Source organism: Lampris incognitus, chromosome 6 (assembly GCF_029633865.1).
Source record: "Lampris incognitus isolate fLamInc1 chromosome 6, fLamInc1.hap2, whole genome shotgun sequence".
Classification (NCBI taxonomy): Eukaryota; Metazoa; Chordata; class Actinopteri; order Lampriformes; family Lampridae; genus Lampris; species Lampris incognitus.
In genome coordinates, this window is record NC_079216.1 from 36,295,930 (window position 1) to 36,319,962 (window position 24,033).

Consider the following 24,033-nt stretch of genomic DNA (forward strand, 5'->3'; position numbering starts at 1 on the left):
TGGCTGTTAGAATATACTGGAAGCCATCCACAGTTTTTGGGAGAGGTCCTGTCAATTCAATGCCAATGAGCTCCCAGACAGCAGACACCTATCAAGGTAAACAAATATATTTACTTTTACATTTTCAACATTTCTTTATTAATAGCTGTTGTATAATATCAAGATACAACTGTACACATTTACCTTTATACACGGTAATGGCTGTGCAGCAGTCAATGGTTTTCCAACCCTCTAGTATTTATCTCATTCCATGACCTTTAAGAAACTGGCTGTTAATATTCATCATTCATCATTTCACAACAGTTCAAAACACAAAAATAGCTCAAACACATACCCAGTTGTCAATATCAGTGGACATGCCATGCTGTAAAATCTGGAACACATTGCAGTGCGTGTTTTCAGAATGCCTGAGTGCATCCTGAAATCAACAATTGGAGAGTAGTGAAATTCCTTGAAGAACTTTCTTGCATCATCTTTGGATTTAATGGCTCTTCTGCTTCAATAGAAGAGCTGTCCTTCTGCAGTGAACATTCATTAGAGAACTAGAATCATTAAAGAGCTATCTTGCCAAGACACTAGCTACATTTGAATGTATTTCAGATAGGCTACTAACCCTTTTGTGTGAATTTGGAAGCGTACCTCCTAAGATTTAATTTCTGGTACTTATTATACCCAGACGGGTATGTTCCCAGAGAAAGTTATATACTTCTTCCCACCTTTTTTCCATAGCTATAGAGAGAGACAGGGGATAACTTCACAACACACACGTATTTAGTATTGTTATAACACGATACATATATCGTTATAAAAAGAAAAGAACATGTAATGTATTGGGACTTATGTTAATGCGCATGCTCTCTGGTTAGTCTTTGATGGGGGGCTCTCGCGAGACGAGACCAGGAAGTAATGTTAAGTATGAGCCGAACTGGAAGAAACGCAGATGTAGCCTGATGGCTGAGTATCCTAAATTTGCTAAGTTTTAAGTAAAGAGTTCGGTACAACCAATGTCTCTCTCGTCTCTAGGTCGAATCTTACACTGGCGACGAAGCGGATCCGAACTCCAACAGTTCTGAACAGTTGATTGATGGAAATCAGCAACCTCCGATATTCTACTACAGCTTCGAGGAATCTGTGAGTAGCCTAACGACATCACCATTACCACGCTGGGTCGCATAGGAGAGTTTGATGAAGGCTCCGGCACTGCCATTGAGGAGTATATTGAGAGACTGGAATGTTTTTTTCCTGGCAAATGGAGTAGATGGGGAGGAGAAGAAACGCGCTATTTTGCTTAGTGTCTGTGGGGTTGCAACGTATTCTACACTACGTTCGGTGGTCGCTCCCGTCCTTCCTCCGGCCGTCACCTATGAAAACTTAGTATCGGCCTTGAAGCGCCACTACAGTCCTCCTCCATCACAAATTGTTCAGCGTTTTCAGTTTCACAATTGCAAACAAAAGCAAGGCCAAGGAATCTCCAGCTACATTGCTGAACTCCGTAAACTCTCAGTGCATTGCGCTTTTGGTGACCAACTGGAAGCCATGCTGCGTGACAGAATTGTCTGTGCGGTGCTAGATGAAGCGCTGCAGCGCCACCTGCTGGCTGAAAAGGAACTCACATTCAAAGCAGCAGAGGAGAAAGCCCTTGCAGCGGGAACAGCCACGTTAAATGCGCGAATACTACAACCAAGCCAGCTGGGACCACCACAGCCAGCAGAAGTTCATCAAACTGCACAAAGTCAAACCGTTTGGAAAGTGAAACAAACAGTAGCAGAAGGTGGTGCAAAGCCATGTTTTCGTTGTGGAGGCACACACAACCAACAACATTGCAAATTTACCTCTGCTGTATGCCACTATTGCAAAAAAAGGGGGCACATTTCTCGTGTTTGTTTTAAAAAGAGCAGGGATGTCGCATCAGCGGATTCTTCTGACGCAGTTCCGCAAGCCGAACAACACACACACACTGTTAGGCAACAAGAAGAGGAATATGACATTTACACCATGGGCAGGCAGCTGTATGCTCACGTAAAAAAGCCATATCAAGCCACTGTGATCCTGAATAACAAAACACATGTAATAGAGGTGGACTCTGGAGCCCCATGCTCCTTGATCAGTGAGGGCAGTTACAACACCTTGTGGCCTGACCAGCCGCCTTTACTGCACAAGGACAGTAGTGTGCTTAGACCAGTGTTTCTCAACCGGGGGTCCGCGGACCCCTAGTGGTCCGTGGTGTAATTGCAAGGGGTCCGTGAAAATAAAATATCTTTAAAAAAAGATCCTATGACATTTATAGAAATAGGATTATTTTACTCAAATTCGACTGAGACCTTTATCTGCCTAAACTATAAAGGGTAACAGGACTTTTTTCTCTAATTGCATCTGTTTCACAAGTGTAATTTATTGTATTTTAGTAAGAGATCTCGCTCCCGTTTGCATTGTTAAAAGTTACTGCATGACGCTGTTAATACAAACTTAACACGATCTGCATCCGTTTCCAAATTCTGAGCCCCCTAGTGTTTCAGTGGGCGTACACCATTCATTTCTTAATAATGATTTTATTGTGAAACATCTGCAGGAAGGTGTTGTGGGAAAACTCAGTAACTTGCAAGATTCAGGTTAGCGCTTGAAATTAAGCTAATGTTATAAACAAACAAAGAAGAAGATGATAAGCACAGTTACACGAAGAAGAAAAAGAAGAAGAAGAAGAAGAAGAAGAAGTCGTGACAACATGGAGAGATGGCTCAAATTAAAAAAAAAACGGACGAAGGAGACTCGGGGCCACCCGAAAAGAAAACCAAAACAGACAGCAAAAAGAGACTTTACAAAGAAGATTACATATTATTTGGATTTACGGCAACTGATTCAGAACCTCAGCAGCCTCTGTGTTTTTTATGTGGAGAGGTACTGTCAAACCACGCCATGACACCGGCACACCTGCAGCGGCACCTAAGCACCAGGCACCAGTCATCAGTGGGCAAGACTGCTGACTTCTTCAAACGAAAATTGTCGGAGTTCAGGGGAGCGCAAAATCACATGCGTGCCGCAAGTCAGACTTCAGCAACTTCCCTTCAAGCATCTTACCAGGTAGCTTTGCTAATCGCTAAAGCTAAAAAGCCGTATACAATAGCAGAGGAGCTAATTGCACCCGCAGCAGCTATCCTAGCTGAAACTATGGTGGATAAAAAAGCAGCAGATGCAATCCGGTCAGTACCGCTGTCTAACGACACAATATGCCGCAGAGTGGATGAGATGGCTGGTGACATTGTTCAGCAGGTGACCGATAAACTGAAAAGAGCGGGCTCTTTTTCAGTACAGCTAGACGAGTCTACTGATTGTGAATGGAGAAGCCCAGTTGGTCATGTTTGCTCGTTTCAAAGATGACACAGTCAACGATATAGTTGAACACATCGTCTTCTGCAAGCCACTACCTGAAAAAACTACGAGTGAGGACATTTTTAATTTGATTGACTGTTTTTTCACGGAGCACGCGTTGGACTGGAAGCGCTGCTCGCATGTATGCACAGACGGGGCAGCGTCTATGACAGGTCGGCACCGCGGAGTTGTCTCTCGCATCAGGCAGGTAAACCCCAACATCCAAAGCATGCACTGCATAATTCACAGAGAAGCGTTGGCTTCAAAACGCATGAGCCCAGAACTGGACAGTGTTTTGACTGACGCTGTGAAAGTGATTAACTTCATTAAATCACGACCTCTCAACGCAAGACTGTTCCACAAGCTGTGCGACGAAACAGGCGGTGACTATCATCAGCTGCTGCTACATACAGACGTACGTTGGCTATCAAGGGGGAAAACACTACAGAGACTATGGGAACTGAGAGAGCAGGTGCGCGATTTCCTCTCCGAGCATGGACATCCTCTGGCTGCTAAACTTGAAGACCAGACCTGGTTGGCTCACCTGGCTTACCTTGCTGATGTTTTTGGCCGTCTGAATGAGTTGAACACGAGCTTGCAAGGTGATGACAAAAACTGTTCTACAGATGTTTGAAGTTTCAGCATTCATGAGGAAAACTGACCTCTGGTTGAGACGGTGTGAAAAGGGGGATGTCAGTAATTTCCCTCAGCTTAACTCTTGGATAGCTGACATGAAACAACATGAAGCAGAACTTTTTGAAAACTGTAAAAATGCACCCGGCCAAGCTGTCAGGGGGCAAGCCTACTGGGCAGGGACTGGTTTGAGGCACTGGGCATTTCTGTAATGAGGGTGCGCCGAGTATGCTTACAATCTGTGGAGTCCATCTTAATGGAATATGCAGAAGTCTTCCAGGACCTCGGGGCTTCACGAACCCCTCCAATTGCTATTGATATTAATACGACAGCATCACCCAAGTTTTTAAAGCACGTTCGGTGCCCTTTGCTCTTCGACCAAAGCTAGACAAGGAGCTTGAGCTTATTTTTGAACCCGTGAGACACTCAAGGTGGGCCACACCCATCGTACCAGTAGTTAAAAAGGATGGCAGCTTAAGAATTTGCGGTGACTATCGCTGCGCTGTGAATACAGTTGTGAAACCTGATGTATACCCCATTCCTACGGTGGCTGAACTGTTTTCCAGACTGGCAGGGGGGGTGCTTTTCAGTAAATTGGACCTCAAACAAGCTTACCAGCAGCTGGTGCTGGACGACGAGGCTGCAGAGCTTCTCACTATAAACACCCATCGCGGGCTGTTTCGGGCCCGCCGCCTGCAGTTTGGAGTATCGACAGCTGTGTCCATATTTCAGCGTTTCATGGATACACTCCTCGCCGGTATACCAGGCGTGCAACCGTACCTGGACGATGTCTTAATAGCGGGAAAGACTGTTGACCAGCACAATGACCGTCTTCGTGCAGTGCTGGAACAATTCGCAGAAGCAGGATTGCGGCTACAGAAGGAGAAGAGTGTGTTTGCTGCTGACCAAGTTGAATTTTTAGGTTTTCGTGTGGACAAGGATGGTGTGCGGCTGACTGTGGAGACAGTTGAGGCTATTCAGAAGGCGACTTCACCCCGGAACAAAACGGAGCTTCAGTCATTCCTAGGCCTACTCAATTTTTACAGCTGTTTTTTGCCAAACAAGGCTACTATCTTAGAACCACTGCACCGCCTCCTGGATCAGTCTGCACCCTGGCAGTGGACTGACGCGCATAAAAAAGCTTACACTGCTGCAAAACAACTGCTTCGGGCTGATGGCGTGCTCACGCACTATGAAGAAACAAAGCCATTAGCCGTTGTTTGTGACGCTTCGCCTTATGGCTTGGGGGCACTGCTCTTCCATATGGAGTCTGATGGCCGGGAGGCTCCCATCGTCTTTGCCTCGAGGACACTATCCTCCACTGAAAGAAATTATGCTCAAATAGATAAGGAGGCCTTGGCGGTCATTTTTGCAGTCAAAAGATTTCACCAGTACTTTGCTGGTCGCCACTTCGTGGTTTTTACTGACCACAAACCTCTTTTGGGCCTGCTACACCACTCAAAGCCCATGCCACCTGTCCTGTCCCCACGCATGCTACGCTGGAGTGTTCTTCTTGGGGCCTACGATTACGAATTGTGCTACCGCCCTGGCAAACAGCTAGCAAATGCTGATGCCCTCAGTTGCTTACCACTGCCCGCTGGTATGCGTGAGACCCCTCCACCCATGGAGGTGCTCTTACTGGAAATGGCGCCTGAAGCCCCACTGAATGCAAAACACATTGCCGCCCTTACTCGGAAGGATCCAGTTCTGTCTCGGGTGCTGCGCTGGGTCCTGCATGGCTGGCCAGTGGATACACCTGACAGCCGTTTCAAGCCGTTTTTCACCCGGCGCCATGAACTGTCCGCACACAAGGACTGCCTATTATGGGGGTGTCGTGTAGTTATTCCTAACCTGGCAAGGGAGGAGGTACTAGCCATGCTGCATGATGCACACCCAGACATTGTGCATATGAAGGGCCTGGGGAGGAGTTATGCCTGGTGGCCAGGTATGGATTTAGCAATAGAACAGACAGTAAAATCCTGTGAAACCTGTCAGAGAACTCGTCATGCACCACCAACAGCACAGCTGCACCCTTGGGAGTAGACAACTAAGAAATGGTCCTGGCTACACATTGACTTTGCTGGTCCATTCCAGGGGAAGACATTTCTCATAATTGTGGACTCGCACTCTAAGTGGTTAGAGGTTGCCACGGTGAGTTCAATGTCCTCCTCTGCAGCGATCAGCACACTGAGGCTCCTCTTTGCAACTCACGGGTTACCAGATGTCATTGTTTCTGACAACGGTGCAGCCTTCACATCGGAAGAATTCAAAGAGTTTGCCAGACGGAATGGCATCAGAGCAGTGACTATGGCCCCTTACCATCCTCGTTCAAATGGCCAAGCGGAACGTATGGTCTGGACAACCAAGGAGGCCCTATCTAGGACCATTATCGGTGACTGGCAGACACGCCTGGCTAGGTTTCTGCTGTCACAGCATGTGACTCCCAATTCAGAAACAGGAAAGAGCCCTGCCGAGCTTCTCATGAACCGGCGTCTTACCACGGCCTTTGATCGCCTTCATCCTGACTATGAAAATGAGATGCACCTCAAGCAGGAAGTGAGTGCAGAAAAGCTGCAAGGCCCAAACAGATGTTTTAGGCCACAGGACACTGTGTACATGAGGAGCTACACTGGGGGACCCAAATGGGTCCCTGGTGTGATAGCCGATCCTACTGGCCCAGTTTCATATAGAGTGCAGACTCCTGATGGGCAAATGCATCGACGCCACGTGGATCAGCTGCGTGGTAGAGCGACTGCACGCACGGATGTGGTCGCTGGGAATCCATTGTTCCTGGTGAGCAGTCACCTGAAGATGGGCCGCTCGAGTCTACCTCGTCGGAAACGCCACGACCAGGGACCAGCTGGTCTGTTGAAGATCCCTCCGGTCCGGTGTCCATTCCTGTGCCCACTACCCCTCTACAGCGTCCGGCAAGAGACCGGCACCCTCCACGCCACTTGGCGGATTTTGTTGACTGGGGGAAAGGGGTGTAATGTATTGGGACTTATGTTAATGCGCATGCTCTCTGGTTAGTCTTTGATGGGGGGCTCTCGCAAGAAGAGACCAGGAAGTAATGTTAAGTATGAGCTGAACTGGAAGAAACGCAGATGTAACCTGATGGCTGAGTATCCTAAATTTGCTAAGTTCTAAGTAAAGAGTTCATTACAACCAATGTCTCTCTCGTCTCTAAGTCGAATCTTACAGAACATACCAAAGAAATGGCTAAAAATAGCTGAAAATTTCGATTTCTGAGGGGTTGCTTAAGACTACAAGTTTTTTTGGGTTTTTTTTGTAACTTTCTATGAGATCACCAGGCACTGTAAGCACATGGACGATCCTCCTCACTCAGTAACAAATATGATTGGCTTTAACAAAAAATGAAAGTTAAGTAACAAATAGCTGTACTGGCTAAAATAATGAAGGGCACAAAAAGTTTAATTGATTTTTTTCAACTTTAAAGTTGAAAGTGGGCTTAAATGGGTAGGCTACAGCGAGATATGCACTTGTGTTATAACGAGCTACGTTTGTTTACAGAAAACACACGCTGCACGTCATTATCAGCTAATTTCTACATTCTGCCGCAAAACCAGTGTGTACATGCAAATAGTAAGATATACTATACAAACCAGTCTCCCTCTTTCCCTGGACCCCCATCAGTTCGCATTCAGGCCAAACAGATCCACAGAAGGCGCATTGTCCACCACCCTTCACGTTGCCTTGAGCCATCTCGAACAGAGGAACAGCTACGTCAGGATGCTCTTCGTGGACTACAGCTCCCGCCTTTAACACAATCATTCCTGACATCCTGATAAACAAACTGCTGACCCTCGGCCTCCCCCCGTCTACTTGCAGCTGGATCAAGGACTTTCTAACAAACCGCCCACAGTCTATCAGAGATGGTCCTCACCTCTCCTCCACCATCTCACTCAGCACCGGCTCACCGCAGGGTTGCGTGTTGAGCCCCCACCTCTACTCATTGTACACCTTCTACTGTTTACCAGCTTTCCCTTCAAACTCCATCATAAAATTCGCTGACGACACCACTGTGGTCGGGCTCACAACAGGCGGTGACGAGTCCGCTTACCGACAGGAAGTCCAGAATCTGCCTGAGTGGTGTTCTGCAAATAACCTCAACCTAAACCCCACAGAAACAAAAGAACTCATAATTGACTTCAGAAAACACCACACCCCCCCACCCACCCCCTCAGCCTCTCTCCATAAATGGTGAGTGCGTGGAGAGTCCACTCATTTAAATTCCTGGGAATCCACGTATACGGACTGTCTTTCATGGTCAACAAACACCACGGCAGTGGTCAAAAAGGCACAGCAGCGGCTACATTACCTGAGGTTACTCAGGAAAAACAACATGTGCGTGAAGCTGCTGGTGTCCTTCTACAGATCCACAATCGAGAGCATCCTCACATACTGCATGCCGGTGTGGTTTGCTGGTTGCCCCGCCGCAAACAAAAAGGCTCACCTGTCACCAGAACAGCAGAAAAAAATCATTGGTTGCCCCCTCCCTCCTCTCAAGAGCCAAAAGCATCATCAAGGACAATTCACACCCCGACAACCACCTGTTTGAACTATTACCCTCTGGCAGGCGCTTCAGGTCCATCAGATCCAAAACCACCAGATTCACCAATAGCTTTTTCCCAAACGCAATAATCGCACTAAACAAACATAGTTAAACCTCTCACAGCCACCTCTCGCACTTTAATGCCTGCACTTTATCCCATTGCTGCTCCTTTATTAATCTTGTCTTGCTATTGTGTATTTTATTCCATTGCTGTTTTATCCTATTGCTTTTTTTAATCATTCTTGTCTTTTTAATGTGTGCTTTTTATTTATTTTATTGTTGCACCAGAGTGGAGTTGTACTCCCAGTTTCGTTGTATTGAAAAGTACGATGACAATAAAGGCATTCAATTGAATTCAACACACGCTGCACGTCATTATCAGCTAATTTCTACATTCTGCAGCAAAGCCAGTGTGTAGATGCAAATAGTTAGATTGTTACAGGTCAAAAGGCGCAATGAAAAAAGCATTTTTAAGATATTGCTCACCATCAACCAAAGTATCGAACAACGTTGCATAAATTTATGGGCGTGGACAGGGCACAAGATTGTGGGTCTACGCATGCGCAGTTGTTTGCATATGCCGTCACGAACTACAGACGGAGGGTAGGAAGTGATTTTCTACACAGGAAGCACTATCACAAACTTTCGAAATGCCCATGTTCGGCGTCATTAACTGAGAAACCACAAGGAGTTTTTATTGAGTACCAAAAGTTGTTGTTCATAAATGTATTGGGTACAGATATTATCATCAGCCAACTAGCAGATGACACGACAATTTTCTTAAAAGATAGACACCAAATTCCAACAACTATTGAAAAAGTTGAAAAATTCTCTAAAGCTTCAGGATTAACACCAAATTTAAAAAAAATGTGAACTATTGGCTGTACATGACACCCCACTAAAATAAATCTGTAATATTCCTATTAAATCAGATATGAAATACCTGGGAATTTTCCTTTCAAAAGACCAAAAACGAAATCAGTCTTTGAATGTAGAAAATAAATTAAAGGAATGTAAATCAAAGCTAAACATTTGGCTCCAAAGAGACCTATCAATTCTTGGCAGAATTTATTTAACTAAGATGGAATTCTTATCAAGGTGTATTCACCCAGCCTATTCTCACGCCATTCCAAAAAAAAAAATCAAATCAATCAGTCAGATTAATCTAAATTTCATTTGGCGAAACAGACCACACTATATAAAGAAAAGCCATATGGTTAAAGAAGTAAAGTATGGAGGACTAAAAGTTATTGATTTTGATTGCCTTAATGGAACTTTAAAAATAAACTGGCTAAAATCTTGGATCAAACATAGTAACTCCTTCTGGTACTGTATTCCAAATCAATTATTCAATAAAATTGGAGGATTGAAATTTCTACTCAGATCTGACTAAATATTGATAAACTTCCTGTTTCATTATCAGAGTTCCATAAACAGATACTGTTGTATTGGAGAATGTTATATGTACATAAATTTTCACCCCACACCGCTGTACTTTGGAATAATAGATATATATATTGTATCGGAACAAGTCTTTATTCTTTAAAGATTGGTATGAGGAAAATATATGGTCGATACTTGATCTAATGGATCGTAGTGGTAATTTATTAAATTATGAACAATTCCAGACAAAACATACTTTCAAGCCTTCCAAATCAGACTTTACTAAATTACATAAAGCACTCCCCAAAGAATTTGTATCTCTGATAACAAATATAATGACTCACCAACCTATACAGCCACGACTGGCCCCACTGTCAATTCAACGGTTTTTAATCTTGGACAAAAAATGTGATAATCATTTTATTAGAAACTGTCTCACTAAAAACGTATGCCCTGAAAGACAAAACAAAAATAACATTTTACACAAATTTGATGAAAATTCAATTATTAAATTGAGAACAATATATCTAACATTTCCTATCCCCCCCAAAGCGAAGGAAACACACTTCAAACTTATGAATAACATATATCCCTCCAAAGAACTACTTAGATCACGGTTTGGTTTTGACGATAATATATGTTCATTTTGTGAAAATTACATAGAAACTACGGACCATGTATTTTTCTCATGTGGTGTGGTACTTGTGTTCTGGCTTGACATTCACAAATGGATAAAGCAAAGGATTTTGTCCTTTCCAACTTCGATTTCTAGAGACAATATAACATTTGGTATGATTTTGCAAAACAAAAACGATGAACTCTGTTGTAATGTAATCCTCTGCTTAGCCAAATTCTTTATTCATAAAAATAGATACTTAAAGTCGTCCCCCAAATTTGTTGTTTTTTTAAATGAATTTAGATTATACTTGAAATCTTTAAAACTAATGACCGATACAAAAGCACTAAAGATTTATGAGGTGTTAAGACATTTTCCCACTGAATTAGAAGGCTGATATCCTTATTAATCCCCCCTTGTATGATGGACTATGTTTTATTAATTTCAATTAGTGTATGTCATGTATTTAATTTATTATTGTTTGTACCCTTATTTTCATAATACATTTCCGTATATTTGTCAAGTGACATTCAATCTCTATGCACTTTCTGATATGCTGTATAGAAGTGTTTACATACTGTTCCCTTTGGCACTTTGGATATATCTATGTATTTTTTGATGGAATGTATATTTGCCATGTTTTTTTTTGTAATGAACTTTTTTCAAAAATCTGTACATGAACATGAACAATGTTAAAAAAAAATTTTTTTTAAAGTAAAAAAAAAAGTTGTTGTTCATGGGGGGGGGGGGGGTCAAAATGCAAGAAATTGACCGAAAACGCCGGGAAAAATGGGCTTGCGAACCGTCTTCTAGGGTCGGGAGGACCGGAGTCGGATAACGCGTGTGTGCAGTGACCACATCCCCAAAAAAAATCACTCTTCATAACATAAGGATCATCTCCAACATATCGTACTTTCTGTTTATACCTTTCTCTCATAATATCGTTTAAACTAGCACAGTTCGGGATAAACTAGCTCCATCTCGTCCATTCTGCTTTTCGCTTCCTGCCCTCCATCTGAATCTCGCGTGTCTTCATAATTACGTGACTGCAAACTAGCGTAATGCGTTAGAACCCCGGCTGTTGAAGCGTGCCCTTTGAAAGATGGCGTGCCTCTTGTTAACACGGTGTGTGCTGAAAGCTTCCGTGACTAATTTGTATGTATTTTTCTGTCCGTCTGTCCAAGGTAATGATTTAAAATATCCTCGGCGTCATCGCCAGCCGCATACATAAAAGCATTCACCTGAAATTCCTCTGATTGCTTGTCCAATCCTGACGCTACATTACAGTCATTTAGCTGACGCTTTTATCCAAAGCGACTTACAATAAGTGCATTTAATGTAGGAAATCAGGAGAACTACTAGTCATCAGATGTCATAAGTGCATCTTCTCTCTAAACAAGCATCTAAGAGCAAAACCAGTGTTAAAGTAAAAGTGCAAGAAAGAGGTTTTTTTTTAAATGAGTGAATACAATAAGTGCTAAGAATAAGTAACAGGGTAGTAGTTATTGGAGAGGCGAGTTTTCAACCTGCGCCAAAAGATGGGCAGCGACTCCGCTGCCCTGACATCAGTGGGGAATTCATTCCACCACTGTGGGGCCAGGACAGAAAAGAGCCGTGACCATGTCGATCAGTAGCAGGGGCCTCTGAGCAATGGGGCAACCAGGCGTCCCGAGGCACCAGAGCGAAATGGTTGGGCGGGGGTGTAGGGCTTGACCATGGCCTGGAAATAGGAAGGAGCTGTTCCTTTCACTGCCCTGTAGGCTCGCACCAGAGTCTTAAACTGGATGCGAGCAGCTACTGGGAGCCAGGGTAGGGACAAAAGAAGGGGCGTTGTGTGGGAGAACTTAGGGTGGTTGAACACCAGACGAGCTGCAGCTTTCTGAACAAGCTCCAGAGGTGTGATGGCCGACGCCTGGGCGCCAGTATTATGCTTCTTCTCCACTCCTCAGGTATCCTCTCGCTTTCCAAGATTGTGTTAAACAATCTAGTTAAAAGCCCCACTGCCATCTCTCCTAAACATCTCCATGCCTCCACAGGTATGTGGAGGCTTGAAACCTACTGGCTGTAGACAGAAAGGTAGTTACACGGGGGCTAGTTGAGAACTCTCCTCTGCATAGCTTTTCAAAGGCTTGTACAAAAGGCTAGCTGTCTGTTAACACACAGGCTTTCTTTGAGAACTGGATTATGTACAGGCTAAAGTACTTCAGTGCAGCAGCAATAGATAGGGCCTCTACCTCGCATGGTAGCCAAATTGACTGGTTCTTGCGGAGTTTAGCACTAAAGTAGCCTGCAACTTTCACTGAATCTTGATGAGTGACATACAGTGTGGCTCCTAGACCAGCCTCCCTGACTGCGCCATTAGTGACGATCCAGAACTGGTCCTCTGGTTTAGGCAATGTGATTGAGTGGTTAGTGGCCAGGGTTTTCCATGCAATGTTGAAAGCGAACAGAAGTTCATATGACCATGTTATTGCATCCTTTGACTCACGACCAGCAAGGACATCATCCAGTGGGACCAGGATGGATACACAGCCCTTAATCACGCAGGCAAGCACCTTGTATGTGCCAATGAATGATCAAAGGCCAGCCATGTTCTTATGAGGAGAGCATGCAGCTAATGCAGCAACACGGTGGGGGCTTGCCTGGGTGGTCCTCTGATGCCACAACCAGCCCAGGATGTTTGTATGTTGAGGGGCAACAACTGTCTTTGCAGCCAATAAGTTGAGTCCACAATGTCGCAGTGCTGATAACACTCCCTTCCAGACACTATGCAGATCTTCAAGCATATTTGCCCCGCAGTACAAATCATCTGTGAACTTGGCCACTTTACCCTGTTCCAGGAGTTCACCAAAGACCTAGCATGTTAGCTCCTCTAGGGCAGTCTCTGAGCCAGGCATGCCCATGGCGCATCGTGTATATACATGAACACTCTGCAGTATTTCATTGAGTCTGTGGATAGCGGTATCTGGTAGAATGCCTTGGTGAGGTCAGTTGCAACAAAGTATTTCCATTGGGCTATCGGCCTCAGGGTGGAGTTGACATTCGGCATGAGAGAAGGCTGGGGCTTACTATACCTGCCCACGTCTGCAAAGGCAGTGACAAGGCGAAAACCCCCATTTGTTTATTTGGTTTTGTTTTTACAAGGAACGATGGGTTGACATACTCCACACACACATCAGCATCCTCGGGCCGCTTAAAGATGCCCATCTGTTTCAGCATGTCAAACTGGGCCTGGAGCTCCTGCAACTGGCCTCTTGCATACTGGGGAACTCTGCCCTTGCGCTGCAGTGGTTGAACAGGACCCATATTCACTTTTGCATAGAACGGACCAATGGCGCCATTGTACCCCTTGAAATGTGGGTCAAACACCTCATCAAAGTCTCTGTGCAGTATCTGAAATTTGTTCCTTATGTCAGATGGCATAATATTGTCTGGGTTTAGCCTAATTCCTCCAGCGAAGGGTGCAGTTCTTGGTGGAGTGACATTGTTAAGCGGGGGGAGGGTATCTTTGAATTGTCGCAGGACTCGGGGACAAAGGTTGTGCGAACATGGCATACATGGTAATTTTTTTCTCACATACTGAGGTTCATTTGTAAGATTGGGAACACATATCTTCCCTGATACACTAGCCAACAAGGATTGAGCAGGCCAGCAGGGGACAGTGTCTACTCCATGTTGTGTCCCCACGTGTGGTTCCACAGCCAATACACCATCGACAACACGGAGCTCAGTAGGAGGCGGAAGCTCTATATATTCACCAGGCCACACTGTGGTTCTGTCGCAGGCTTGTAGGACATGGGCCTGTTGAACAGCATGCCTGTCCATGGGTGTCTGACAGGAGCCATACCGATACATGTTCTCCCGGACACATACCTGGCATCGTTCTTCTCCATGAAGGGGATGCCAGCCAGGATATTAGAGTCCAGATTTTCAACTACAAGGCCCTCAAAATAAAGACTGTACCCATCTCTATTAAAATGTGTGCGTGTTTTCCCCACCACTCTTAGGAGAGAGGAGCCATCAGCCTGATGGGCAGATTGTGTGCTGCTGGTAACTCTGACCCCCAGTCTGGTCGCACATGAGGCTCTCATCATGTTGCCTGTGGCACCGCTGTCGATGGTGAGCCTCACAGGTGTGTGGTCAAGGTATGGTGACTGCCGGATAAGCACATGCTGCATGAGACTGTGTATGGCCGTGATGTCACCCTCACAATCATCTGGTGCCTGAGCCACCTGCCTAGTTTTAGCGATAAACACTCTATCCGCGCCTCCTTGCACCACCTATTTGGGCTGGGGAAAAACAGGCACAGCGCGCATGGCTCTCGCATCCTCAGAAGCCACAGTTCATTCAGCAAGGAATCAAGCGTCTGGGAGATCTCTGGTTTAATTGAGGCCAGTGTGCGTGACCGTAACTCTGTGCCATTGCGCTGTTTCACCAGCTTTGGTAGGTCAGAGTGTATAAGGCGGAGCCAGGTAAGCACGATGACATTTTCTATAGTAGGAATGAGCTCCTCATCTTCAGTCACAGGAACACCTAAATGAGTGATAGCAGAATCTTCTTGAAGTAAATTATCCTCCACAAAGGCCATAAGCCTCTGAAACAGGTCCTCCGGTCTCTCATTTGCCTCCAGTGTGATTGCTGCAAAGTCTATAAAGTAAGCACCAGTAGACTGGATTCCATAGTAAGTCCAAATACTCTTTCAAAATGTAAGCTACAGACGTGGAATTTCTGATGATTGTGTTTCATGAGACGATTGGGCAATAATTGGCTATTTGCCCCAGCATTAACTCCAGCGTATTAACTTTTTGCTGTCTGGTACATCTCAGAGCAACTGGAACTTCGTCACCATCATCCATGAAACCTCTGAATGCAGACGCTTTAGACTTTTTCTCCCAGTGCATGCCCTCAACAAGAAAAGGAGCAAATTTATTATCTAGCAACAGTGTGTAGAGAAGATTCTGATGCTAGTTTTCGAATGAAGTCACAGTTTCTATTTTCGTTAGGCACCACTGCTTTGGTGCTCTGTGCATGTTAGCCACAGCTTCCCGGTTTGCGCTTAGCAGTAGAGATAAAAGTATGAATGCACCGGACTCCCGCACTGATAATCTTCAACACTAAGAGCATAAATTCACTGCCACTACCCCAGTACTTATCTTTTGCCACAGCCACCACTTCCCAAACTCTCATTCTGCTTTGGAAATGCCCATTCTTTGTAAACACTGTTCTCCAGCACCATCTTTTGACTACAGTTTCCTAAGCTTGCATTTACTTCAAATTGTGTACACTTTACATTACTGGCGACCATTTATCGAAGCATGCCATACTATTTTTTTAGACTCGACACCGGTATGTTCCCTTTAAATTGGTATTCTCCAATCACGATTTATTTGTTACCAAATATCAAGTAGATAAGTGGGTTTATTTGAAAAACAAGATGGATTTAATAAGCCATTGACTTTTTTTTTCTCTAAAATCTTTTGCTATTTAAGTATTATTTAGAAGCATATTTTTGGTGCCTGAGCTTGACCATTATGTTTTTCTGCAGGTCAAAAAGGCAAACTAAGTGGTAAGGCAAAAAAGTTAGGAAAATCCAGTGTTTTTTTTTTTTTGTACAAAAGTTGTCTAAATGAGTCCTTCACAAAACATCTAGCATGACACAAACATTTACCTATTCTCTGAATTTGAGCACAATCTTCATTGACAGTGACATATTTGGGCAATCACAGTAGTAAACTATGCTCATTAAGAAATCCATATCCATTTGCGGTCTTTCATTTTAACAAAACATTTTTTGCCTACAAGTGTGATACGTCAGTGTTCAACTGACTGTTTTTGATGAATAAGATGTGAAAGAGACAATCACTGAAGTAACAGCCATTAAAATCTTTATTAACTTCGTTCTATCTATAGGTTTAAATTGTTTTTTATGTGAAGGAAATCTGAGTTCAGTGATGTGACTATCAGTACAGCATTGAGCAACAAATATATACAATTTTGTGAACAAACAATAAAATATAGATGATCTCTTATCTTTATCTATTGGAAAAAATACAAATAACCTTTAGTCCATTGTGCTTTTTATTTATTCGTGAAAACGGAGATCAAACTGTAAAACACACCATTCGCAGGTAAAAGGCATTCAGTCGTGTTATAAATTATAATTGCATAATTGTTCCACAGAAATGGCAAAGCATGAAAACATGATTAAGTTTCAACAACCATGATTAACACAGTCAGAGACACGCATGTCATGGGTCTGACACAAGAAAAGGTTTGCTACATGTTAAATCACACAGTTGTTAATTGCTAAAAATGGTCATTTCCTTTTCTTTGACATGATCTTTTATCCCAATATCGGCGTCACACTCATGGTGATCGCTCCAGTGGGTCAGTGCTCTGCAGCAGCTTTGGCTGAAAGGAGAACAAAGGCTGCATTAATGACAAAGACATATATTACAACAATAAATAGTCTTGTGGCCGGTATGTTGTTGCTGCTGACACATCACTTCGATTTTAGATTTGATTCATCACTCGCAAAAGTCTTTAGTGTTGACTGTGGTGTGGGTCAACCGGTCATGTAGCCTTTTTTTTTTTTTATTTCAGCACCCAGATAGATGGTGTTCAGTACACTGGACAAGGAGAGTGCACCAGTTTTGTAAAGCTTTGTGTGATTTCAAACTTCCTGGCAGTTTGGAAATGGGAAATTGTGATTCACACCACCCACTAACAGATTAAATGAAACAAACAAAAAGATGTGTCAACTACAGCAGACCAGATCATGATATGACATGGTCCTTAAGACTGGTGGGAAGGGCCTCGTTGTACTGATGGACAGCACTACAAAAATCGACATCCTGCAGAGCACATTAAGCATAACAAGGAGTCACATCTTCCCCACAAAAAGAAATTTCACATGGAAGATCACCAAAGCACCAAAGCAACCCCTCTTTGCGTCCATCAGATCATGACAGCAGCAGAAAGAGAGCTGTAGCAATAATACAACCCAAACCAGGAAGCTATAGGACTGTGCACAGATTAAGTTAAATTTCCTTTATTAGTCCTCTTGGGGAAATTCAGTTACTGCAATTAACCCATCCTAGCTGTGATCTGTGTAGCTAGGAGCAGTGGGCTGCCGCCTTCATGCTGCGCCCAGGGACCAGCTCCAGTTCTTTTCTCATTGCCTTGCTCAGGGGCACAGACAGGAGTATAAACCCCAACATGCGTGTTTCTTTTGATGGTGGGGGAAACCGGAGCACCCGGAGAAAACCCACCGCAGACACGGGGAGAAGATGCAAACTCCACATAGAGGATGATCTGGGATGACCCCCAAGGTTGGACAACCCCGGGGTTCAACCCAGAACCTTCTTGCTGAGAGGCGACAGCGCTAACCACTGGGCCACCGTGCTGCCCTAAATGAATTGTAGATAGGTGTAGACAGTCTGCACCCATCTACGGGCCAGTGGCCACTCTTTCAAGGATGACGATGTGCACATCCTTGATAGGGAGGAACGCTGGTTTGAATGGGGAGTCAAAGAGGCCATCTATATGAAGAGGGAACAACCATCCCTGAACTGAGGGGAGGGGGGCTAAGAATACATCTATGACCATCTTACCATGTGATTGCAAACATTTCCAAATTCTCTGTAAATAGTACACATGCCCATTGAAAGTCTAGTTAATGGTCACGCCCATATTTGCATATGAAACTGATCATTGGTTTCAGTAGTTATGCAACTATAAGGTTGCATATAAGGTTGTATAAGGGTGGGGATACCTGCAGTCAGTTGAGACTGAAGAGGTCACTTAGATGAGTGATGTAACGTATCTGTCAATAAACACATCCAGATGAACCTATTCAACTTTCACTGATGTGAGTAAACAGCTTACATGATGCCGTTTCATTGCGTGTCACACTGCACATTAAAGGCTATATTTTAACGATCTAAGCACACAGTGTAAAGCGTGTGGTGCAAGTGCATTTAGGGTGTGTCCTAATCCACTTTTTCTAGTTTAATGATGGATAATCTGAGCGCAAATTAAGGTGGATGGTTCAAAGTGTTTGTATTTATGCTGTGTTCCATTCAAAGTCCGAGGTCTGAATTTCCTAGTTGGAATTTCCAATTTACCACCTCCAAGCATTCCAGGTGCACGACACCAAACGTAAACAAAAAACATGGCTGACGGTGATAAAACTGGCGTTTTTATTGGCAAGTGTATAAACGATTGAATTGTCAGCTGTGCAGCCTCTTTGTACAAACCCCAATTCCAATGAAGTTGGGACGTTGTGTAAAACGTGAATAAAAACAGAATACAATGATTTGCAAATCCTTTTCGACCTATATTCAACTGAATACACTACAAAGACTAAATATTTAATGTTCAAATTGATAAACTTTATTGTTTTATGCAAATATTCACTCATTTTGAATTTGATGCCTGCAACACGTTCCAAAGAAGCTGGGACAGGGCCAACAAAAGACTGGGAAAGTTGAGGAATACTCAAAAAACACCTGTTTGGAACATTCCACAGGTGAACAGGTTAACTGGAAACAGGTGAGTGTCATGATTGGGTGTAAAAGGAGCATCCCTGAAAGGCTCAGTCGTTCACAAGCAAGGATGGGGCGAGGTTCACCACTTTGTGAACAACTGCATGAGCAAATAGTCCAACAGTTTAAGAACAACGTTTCTCAACGTACAATTGCAAGGAATTTAGGGATTTCATCATCTACAGTCCATAATATCACCAAAAGATTCAGAGAATCCGGAGAAATCTGCACGTAAGTGGCAAGGCCGAAAATCAACATTGAATGCCCGTGACCTTCGATCCCTCAGGCGGCACTGCATTAAAAACCAACATCATTCTGTAAAGGATATTACCACGGGGGCTCAGGAACACTTCGGAAAACCATCATCAGTTAACACAGTTCGTTGCTACATCTACAAGTGCAAGTTAAAAACTCTACCATGCAAAGCGAAAGCCATATATCAACAACACCCAGAAACGCCTCCGGCTTCTCTGGGCCCGAGCTCATCTGAGATGGACTGACGCAAAGTGGAAAAGTGTGCTGTGGTCTGACGAGTCCACATTTCAAATTGTTTTTGGAAATCATGGACGTCATGTCCTCCGGGCTAAAGAGCAAAAGGACCATCCAGATTGTTCAAAAGCCAGCATCTGTGATGGTATGGGGGTGTGTTAGTGCCCATGGCATCATGGGTAACTTGCACATCTGTGAAGGCACCATTAATGCTGAAAGGTACATACAGGTTTTGGAGCAACCTGCTGCCATCCAAGCGATGTCTTTTTCAGGGACGTCCCTTCTTATTTCAGCAAGACAATGCCAAGCCACATTCTGCACGTGTTACAACAGCGTGGCTTCGTAGTAAAAGAGTACGGGTACTAGACTGGCCTGCCTGCAGTCCAGACCTGTCTCCCATTGAAAATGTGTGGACAATGACAATGGAGACCCCGGACTGTTGAGCAATTGAAGTCGTACATCAAGCAAGAATGGGAAAGAATTCCACCTACAAAGTTTCAACAATTAGTGTCCTCAGTTCCCAAACACTTATTGAGTGTTGTTAAAAGGAAAGGTGATGTCACACAGTGGTGAACCAAAGGAGTTGAATCAAGTACAACTGGACTTGGTTATATATCCGTGAAGACGTTTCGCCTCTCATCCAAGAGGCTTCATCAGTTCGTGTCTTTCTGACTAGACCACGCTAGTCTGACTGGCTGGTGATGAAACTCAGATATTTAACCTCTTTGGAGTCATTATCAGAGCTATTGATGTCAATGGCTCTTTTGTGTTCCGATGTTTAGCAACAACAGTTGTTGGGGGTGTTTGTTTCGACTTCGTTAGTGCTCCATTCAGTGGTCATTGGAGCCGTTAGTGACCGACTGTTGTTCTTGGAGGCTAAGCTTTTGAGTGTCCTGGGTAGAGATGAGTGAATATTTGCAAAAAAACAATAAAGTTTATCAGTTTGAACATTAAATATCTTGTCTTTGTAGTGTATTCAATTGAATATAGGTAAAAAATGATTTGCAAATCATTGTATTCTGTTTTTATTTAAGTTTTATACAACGTCCCAACTTCATTGGAATTGGGGTTTGTATATGAAATGGAGGGATAACTTGTGCAGAGATAACTTTCAGAGATTGTTTACCATAACCAGCTACTTACTAACATTGTCAACATATTTTGACATCAATTTACATGCAGAACAGGTTTTACTATATGATAGTATGTATTATTGTAATTCAATACAGGCAAATAAATATATGTTGCCTTAGTTGATGGTTTACCATTAACACTGTGCATCTCCATTGGTGCTGCTATTGTTGTGTGACGTCAGACAACTGCTTCTCTATGAAGTCGGGGTCGATGGATTTGCCCCAAGTATAGGCGCATCTTACCATCTCAATAATGTGCCCTTAAAATAACAGTAAAATACTGCGCCATTGACTTAAGACCAGGTTTTTGTTGGTCAATCGCACAATTGCTTTCCGCTGCCTCAAGATAGCAATGTGCCAACAATGCACCTGACTACACAACCGACACACTCATGGGCGCAAGTACATTTGCTATTTATTTATTTATTGGGCATTTTACACCGTTATTAGACGGGGTCATATTCGAACCCAGGCTGCTGTGGTAAGGACTCAGCCTTATGTGGTACACGCTCTACCAGGTGAGCCACCGGGGTGCCCCGTACATTTGCTATTTAAAAAATAATGTGAGCGCTGGACGGGAAAATCACAACTACGTCGGTCTGAAACTAGCAAAAACACTTGCTGATGCCGCTTTGCCCTGGGTGTAAGATAGATAGCCCTAAGTGTGACTGTACAGGGTAAATAGCCAGAATGGTTTGGCTAGCAATGGCCATGTTCTCACATAGCAGATTGTTGTTGATGTGACACTAGCTGTTTTGTGGCATTATGGACCCAATATGTGCACATTCCTCACCAAGAAAAACAGCATAAATGAATTCATACCACCATTTAGGACATTTGGGGAGGGGGGGGATGTACCTGGACCAGACATGTTCACAATCCCCCTGGCCACTCACTCCCTATAGGCCAGGGACAACTGTAAGTCATTGTATTACTGGGGTAAATTCAATACTAACATATAAACATTTTCACCAACTATGTTTATGGCTAATTGTTCAACAGTATGTTGTTGTTACTATATTTCCCGCATCTCAGTGCAGGGCCTGCAGATTTTCTGAACATATATTTACTTATTAAGTCCACAAAAAAGTGAGTGAACAAATAATGAATTACTTGGCGGAGATTGAGATGACCCTTTATAGTATGTTGCCAGGCCTCTCTCCAAGGCACTACTAGATCCTCTGTGTCTTTCAGCGGTATGTTATACTTCTAAGTTATGGTACAGTACATAATAAAACACATACAATCAAAGGACATACAATCAAATTGTTTAATTTCTTGTTCACTGGAGCACTTCCTGAATTGCTCAGACAGGGCCCTCCTTGCTGTTTAAATGTCTAGACTAAATTTTGAAACTTGGTGCTGCAGATGTTGTATGACTGTAGACAAGTGGCACTTGCTGTACTTGTGTATGTTTGTGTGTGTGTGTGTGCGCATGTGTGTGTGGGTGCTAACCTGCAACCAGCTTGCTCTTGCGTGAGGCCTCAGAGGCTAGGGCATGAGAGACACTCATAATCCTCTCCTGCTGCTGCAGAGCGGAGTCCAGCTCGTTGAAGTCCAGCGGCACACTCTGGCCTGATGACAGCTGCATGTTCTGAACACTATCGGAAGAAAAACTTACACGCATCAGCAGACGCACAGGGACACACACGTGCACATACAGGCGGGTGACAAATGAAAGCCAAAACCAACATAAACTGTCTTAGTAAGGGGGCGTCCGGGTGGTGTGGCGGTCTATTCTGTTGCCTACCAACACGGGGATCCCCGGTTTGAACCCCTTGTGTTACCTCCGGCTTGGTCGGGCGTCCTTACAGACACAATTGGCTGTGTCTGCAGGTGGGAAGCCAGATGTGGGCATGTGTCCTGGTTGCTGCACTAGCACCTGTTCAGGGGGGGAGGGGGAACTGGTGGGAATAGCGTGATCCTCCCATATGCTACATCCCCCTGGTTTAACTCTTCACTGTCAGGTGAAAAGAAATGGCTGGTGACTCCTCATGTATTGGAGGAGGCATGTGGTAGTCTGCAGCCCTCCCCGGATCAGCAGAGGGGGTGAAGCAGAGATCTAGATGGCTCAGAAGAGTGGGGTAATTGGCTGGATAAAATTGGACAGAACCCCCCCCCCCCAAAAAAAAGTGTCTTAGTAAGGTTTTGGGGCACAAGAAGCCTCCAGAACAGCTTCAATGCTCCTTGTCATAGATTCTACAAGTGTCTGAACTCTACTGGAGAGATGAACACCATTCTTCCAAAAGATATTCCCTCAGAGAGCGCTGTCTAACATGTCGGTCTGAAATCTCCCATATGTGTTCACCTGGGTTGAGATCTGGTGACTGTGAAAGCCATAGCATAAGATTTACATTATTTTCATTGTCATCAAACCATTCGGTGACCCCTTTGTGCCCTGTGGATGGGGGCATTGTCATCCTGGAGGAGACCACTTCCATCAGGATAGAAATGTTTCATCATAGGATAAAGGTGATCACTCAGAATAACTTTGTATTGATTTCCAGTGACTCTTCCCTCTAAGGGGACAAGTGGACCCAAAACCATGCCAGGATTCTGATTCTGAAAATGCCCCTCACAGCATAACTAAGCCCCCGGACCCCCTCACTGTAGGGGTCAAGCATTCAGGTTTTTCCTTTAATTTGTCACCCATCTGTAGGTATATACTCTGTATGCAAAAGCACAAATGTATGCACACATACCTACAAAATGCAGGCACTTATACACACACTCACAAAAAGACATGCACAGAAAGATAAAAGTGTACACACTTAGATATAGTATGTATACATTTTGCATACAGATAGAAACGGGTTATGAACAAGTAAGTTCACGAGTGTTGCCATTCCCCACGAACACCTACATTATGACATGTAATATTGTGATGGTGTTTATCCTGATACTAAACAACCATGCTCTCAGTAACCAACAACCAAAGGCTTTTGCAAAAAACAGAAGATATATATATATACATATATACATATACATACATATACATACATATATATATATATATATATATATATATATACACACAGTGCATCCGGAAAGTATTCACACCCCTTCACTTTCCCCACATTTTGTTATGTTACAGCCTTATTCCAAAATGGATTAAATTCCTTTTTTTTTCTCATCAATCTACACACAATACCCCATAATGACAAAGTGAAAAAGGTTTTGTAGAAATTTTTGCAAATTTATTAAAAATAAAAAAACTGAAATATTGCATATACATAAGTATTCACAACCTTTGCTATGACACTCAAAATTGAGCTCAGGTTCATCCTGTTTCCA

General features: G+C 43.7%; 1 protein-coding gene and 1 pseudogene across 7 annotated transcripts in view; one reads left to right on the plus strand and one right to left on the minus strand.

Annotated features, from left to right (window-relative positions):
* The first annotated feature begins 4,255 nt into the window (after positions 1 to 4,255).
* Positions 4,256 to 6,519, plus strand: LOC130114520 (uncharacterized protein K02A2.6-like; annotated as a pseudogene).
* Positions 6,520 to 16,448: 9,929 nt separating this feature from the next.
* plekha7a (pleckstrin homology domain containing, family A member 7a) overlaps positions 16,449 to 24,033 on the minus strand; it is a 230,886-nt gene continuing 223,301 nt past the window's right edge. For 5 of the 7 annotated variants that reach the window (XR_008810349.1, XM_056281276.1, XM_056281274.1 and 2 more), the window contains 3 exons: positions 22,195 to 22,340; positions 21,598 to 21,638; positions 16,449 to 16,982 (listed from right to left, as the gene is read on the minus strand). Coding sequence is in view for 6 of the 7 variants with exons in the window: in XM_056281276.1 (XP_056137251.1) it covers positions 21,613 to 21,638; positions 22,195 to 22,340 (172 nt within the window). In the remaining variant the exon portion in view is untranslated. The remainder of the gene's footprint in view (positions 16,983 to 21,597; positions 21,639 to 22,194; positions 22,341 to 24,033) is intronic. The other 2 variants (XM_056281279.1, XM_056281277.1) reach the window with 1 other exon arrangement.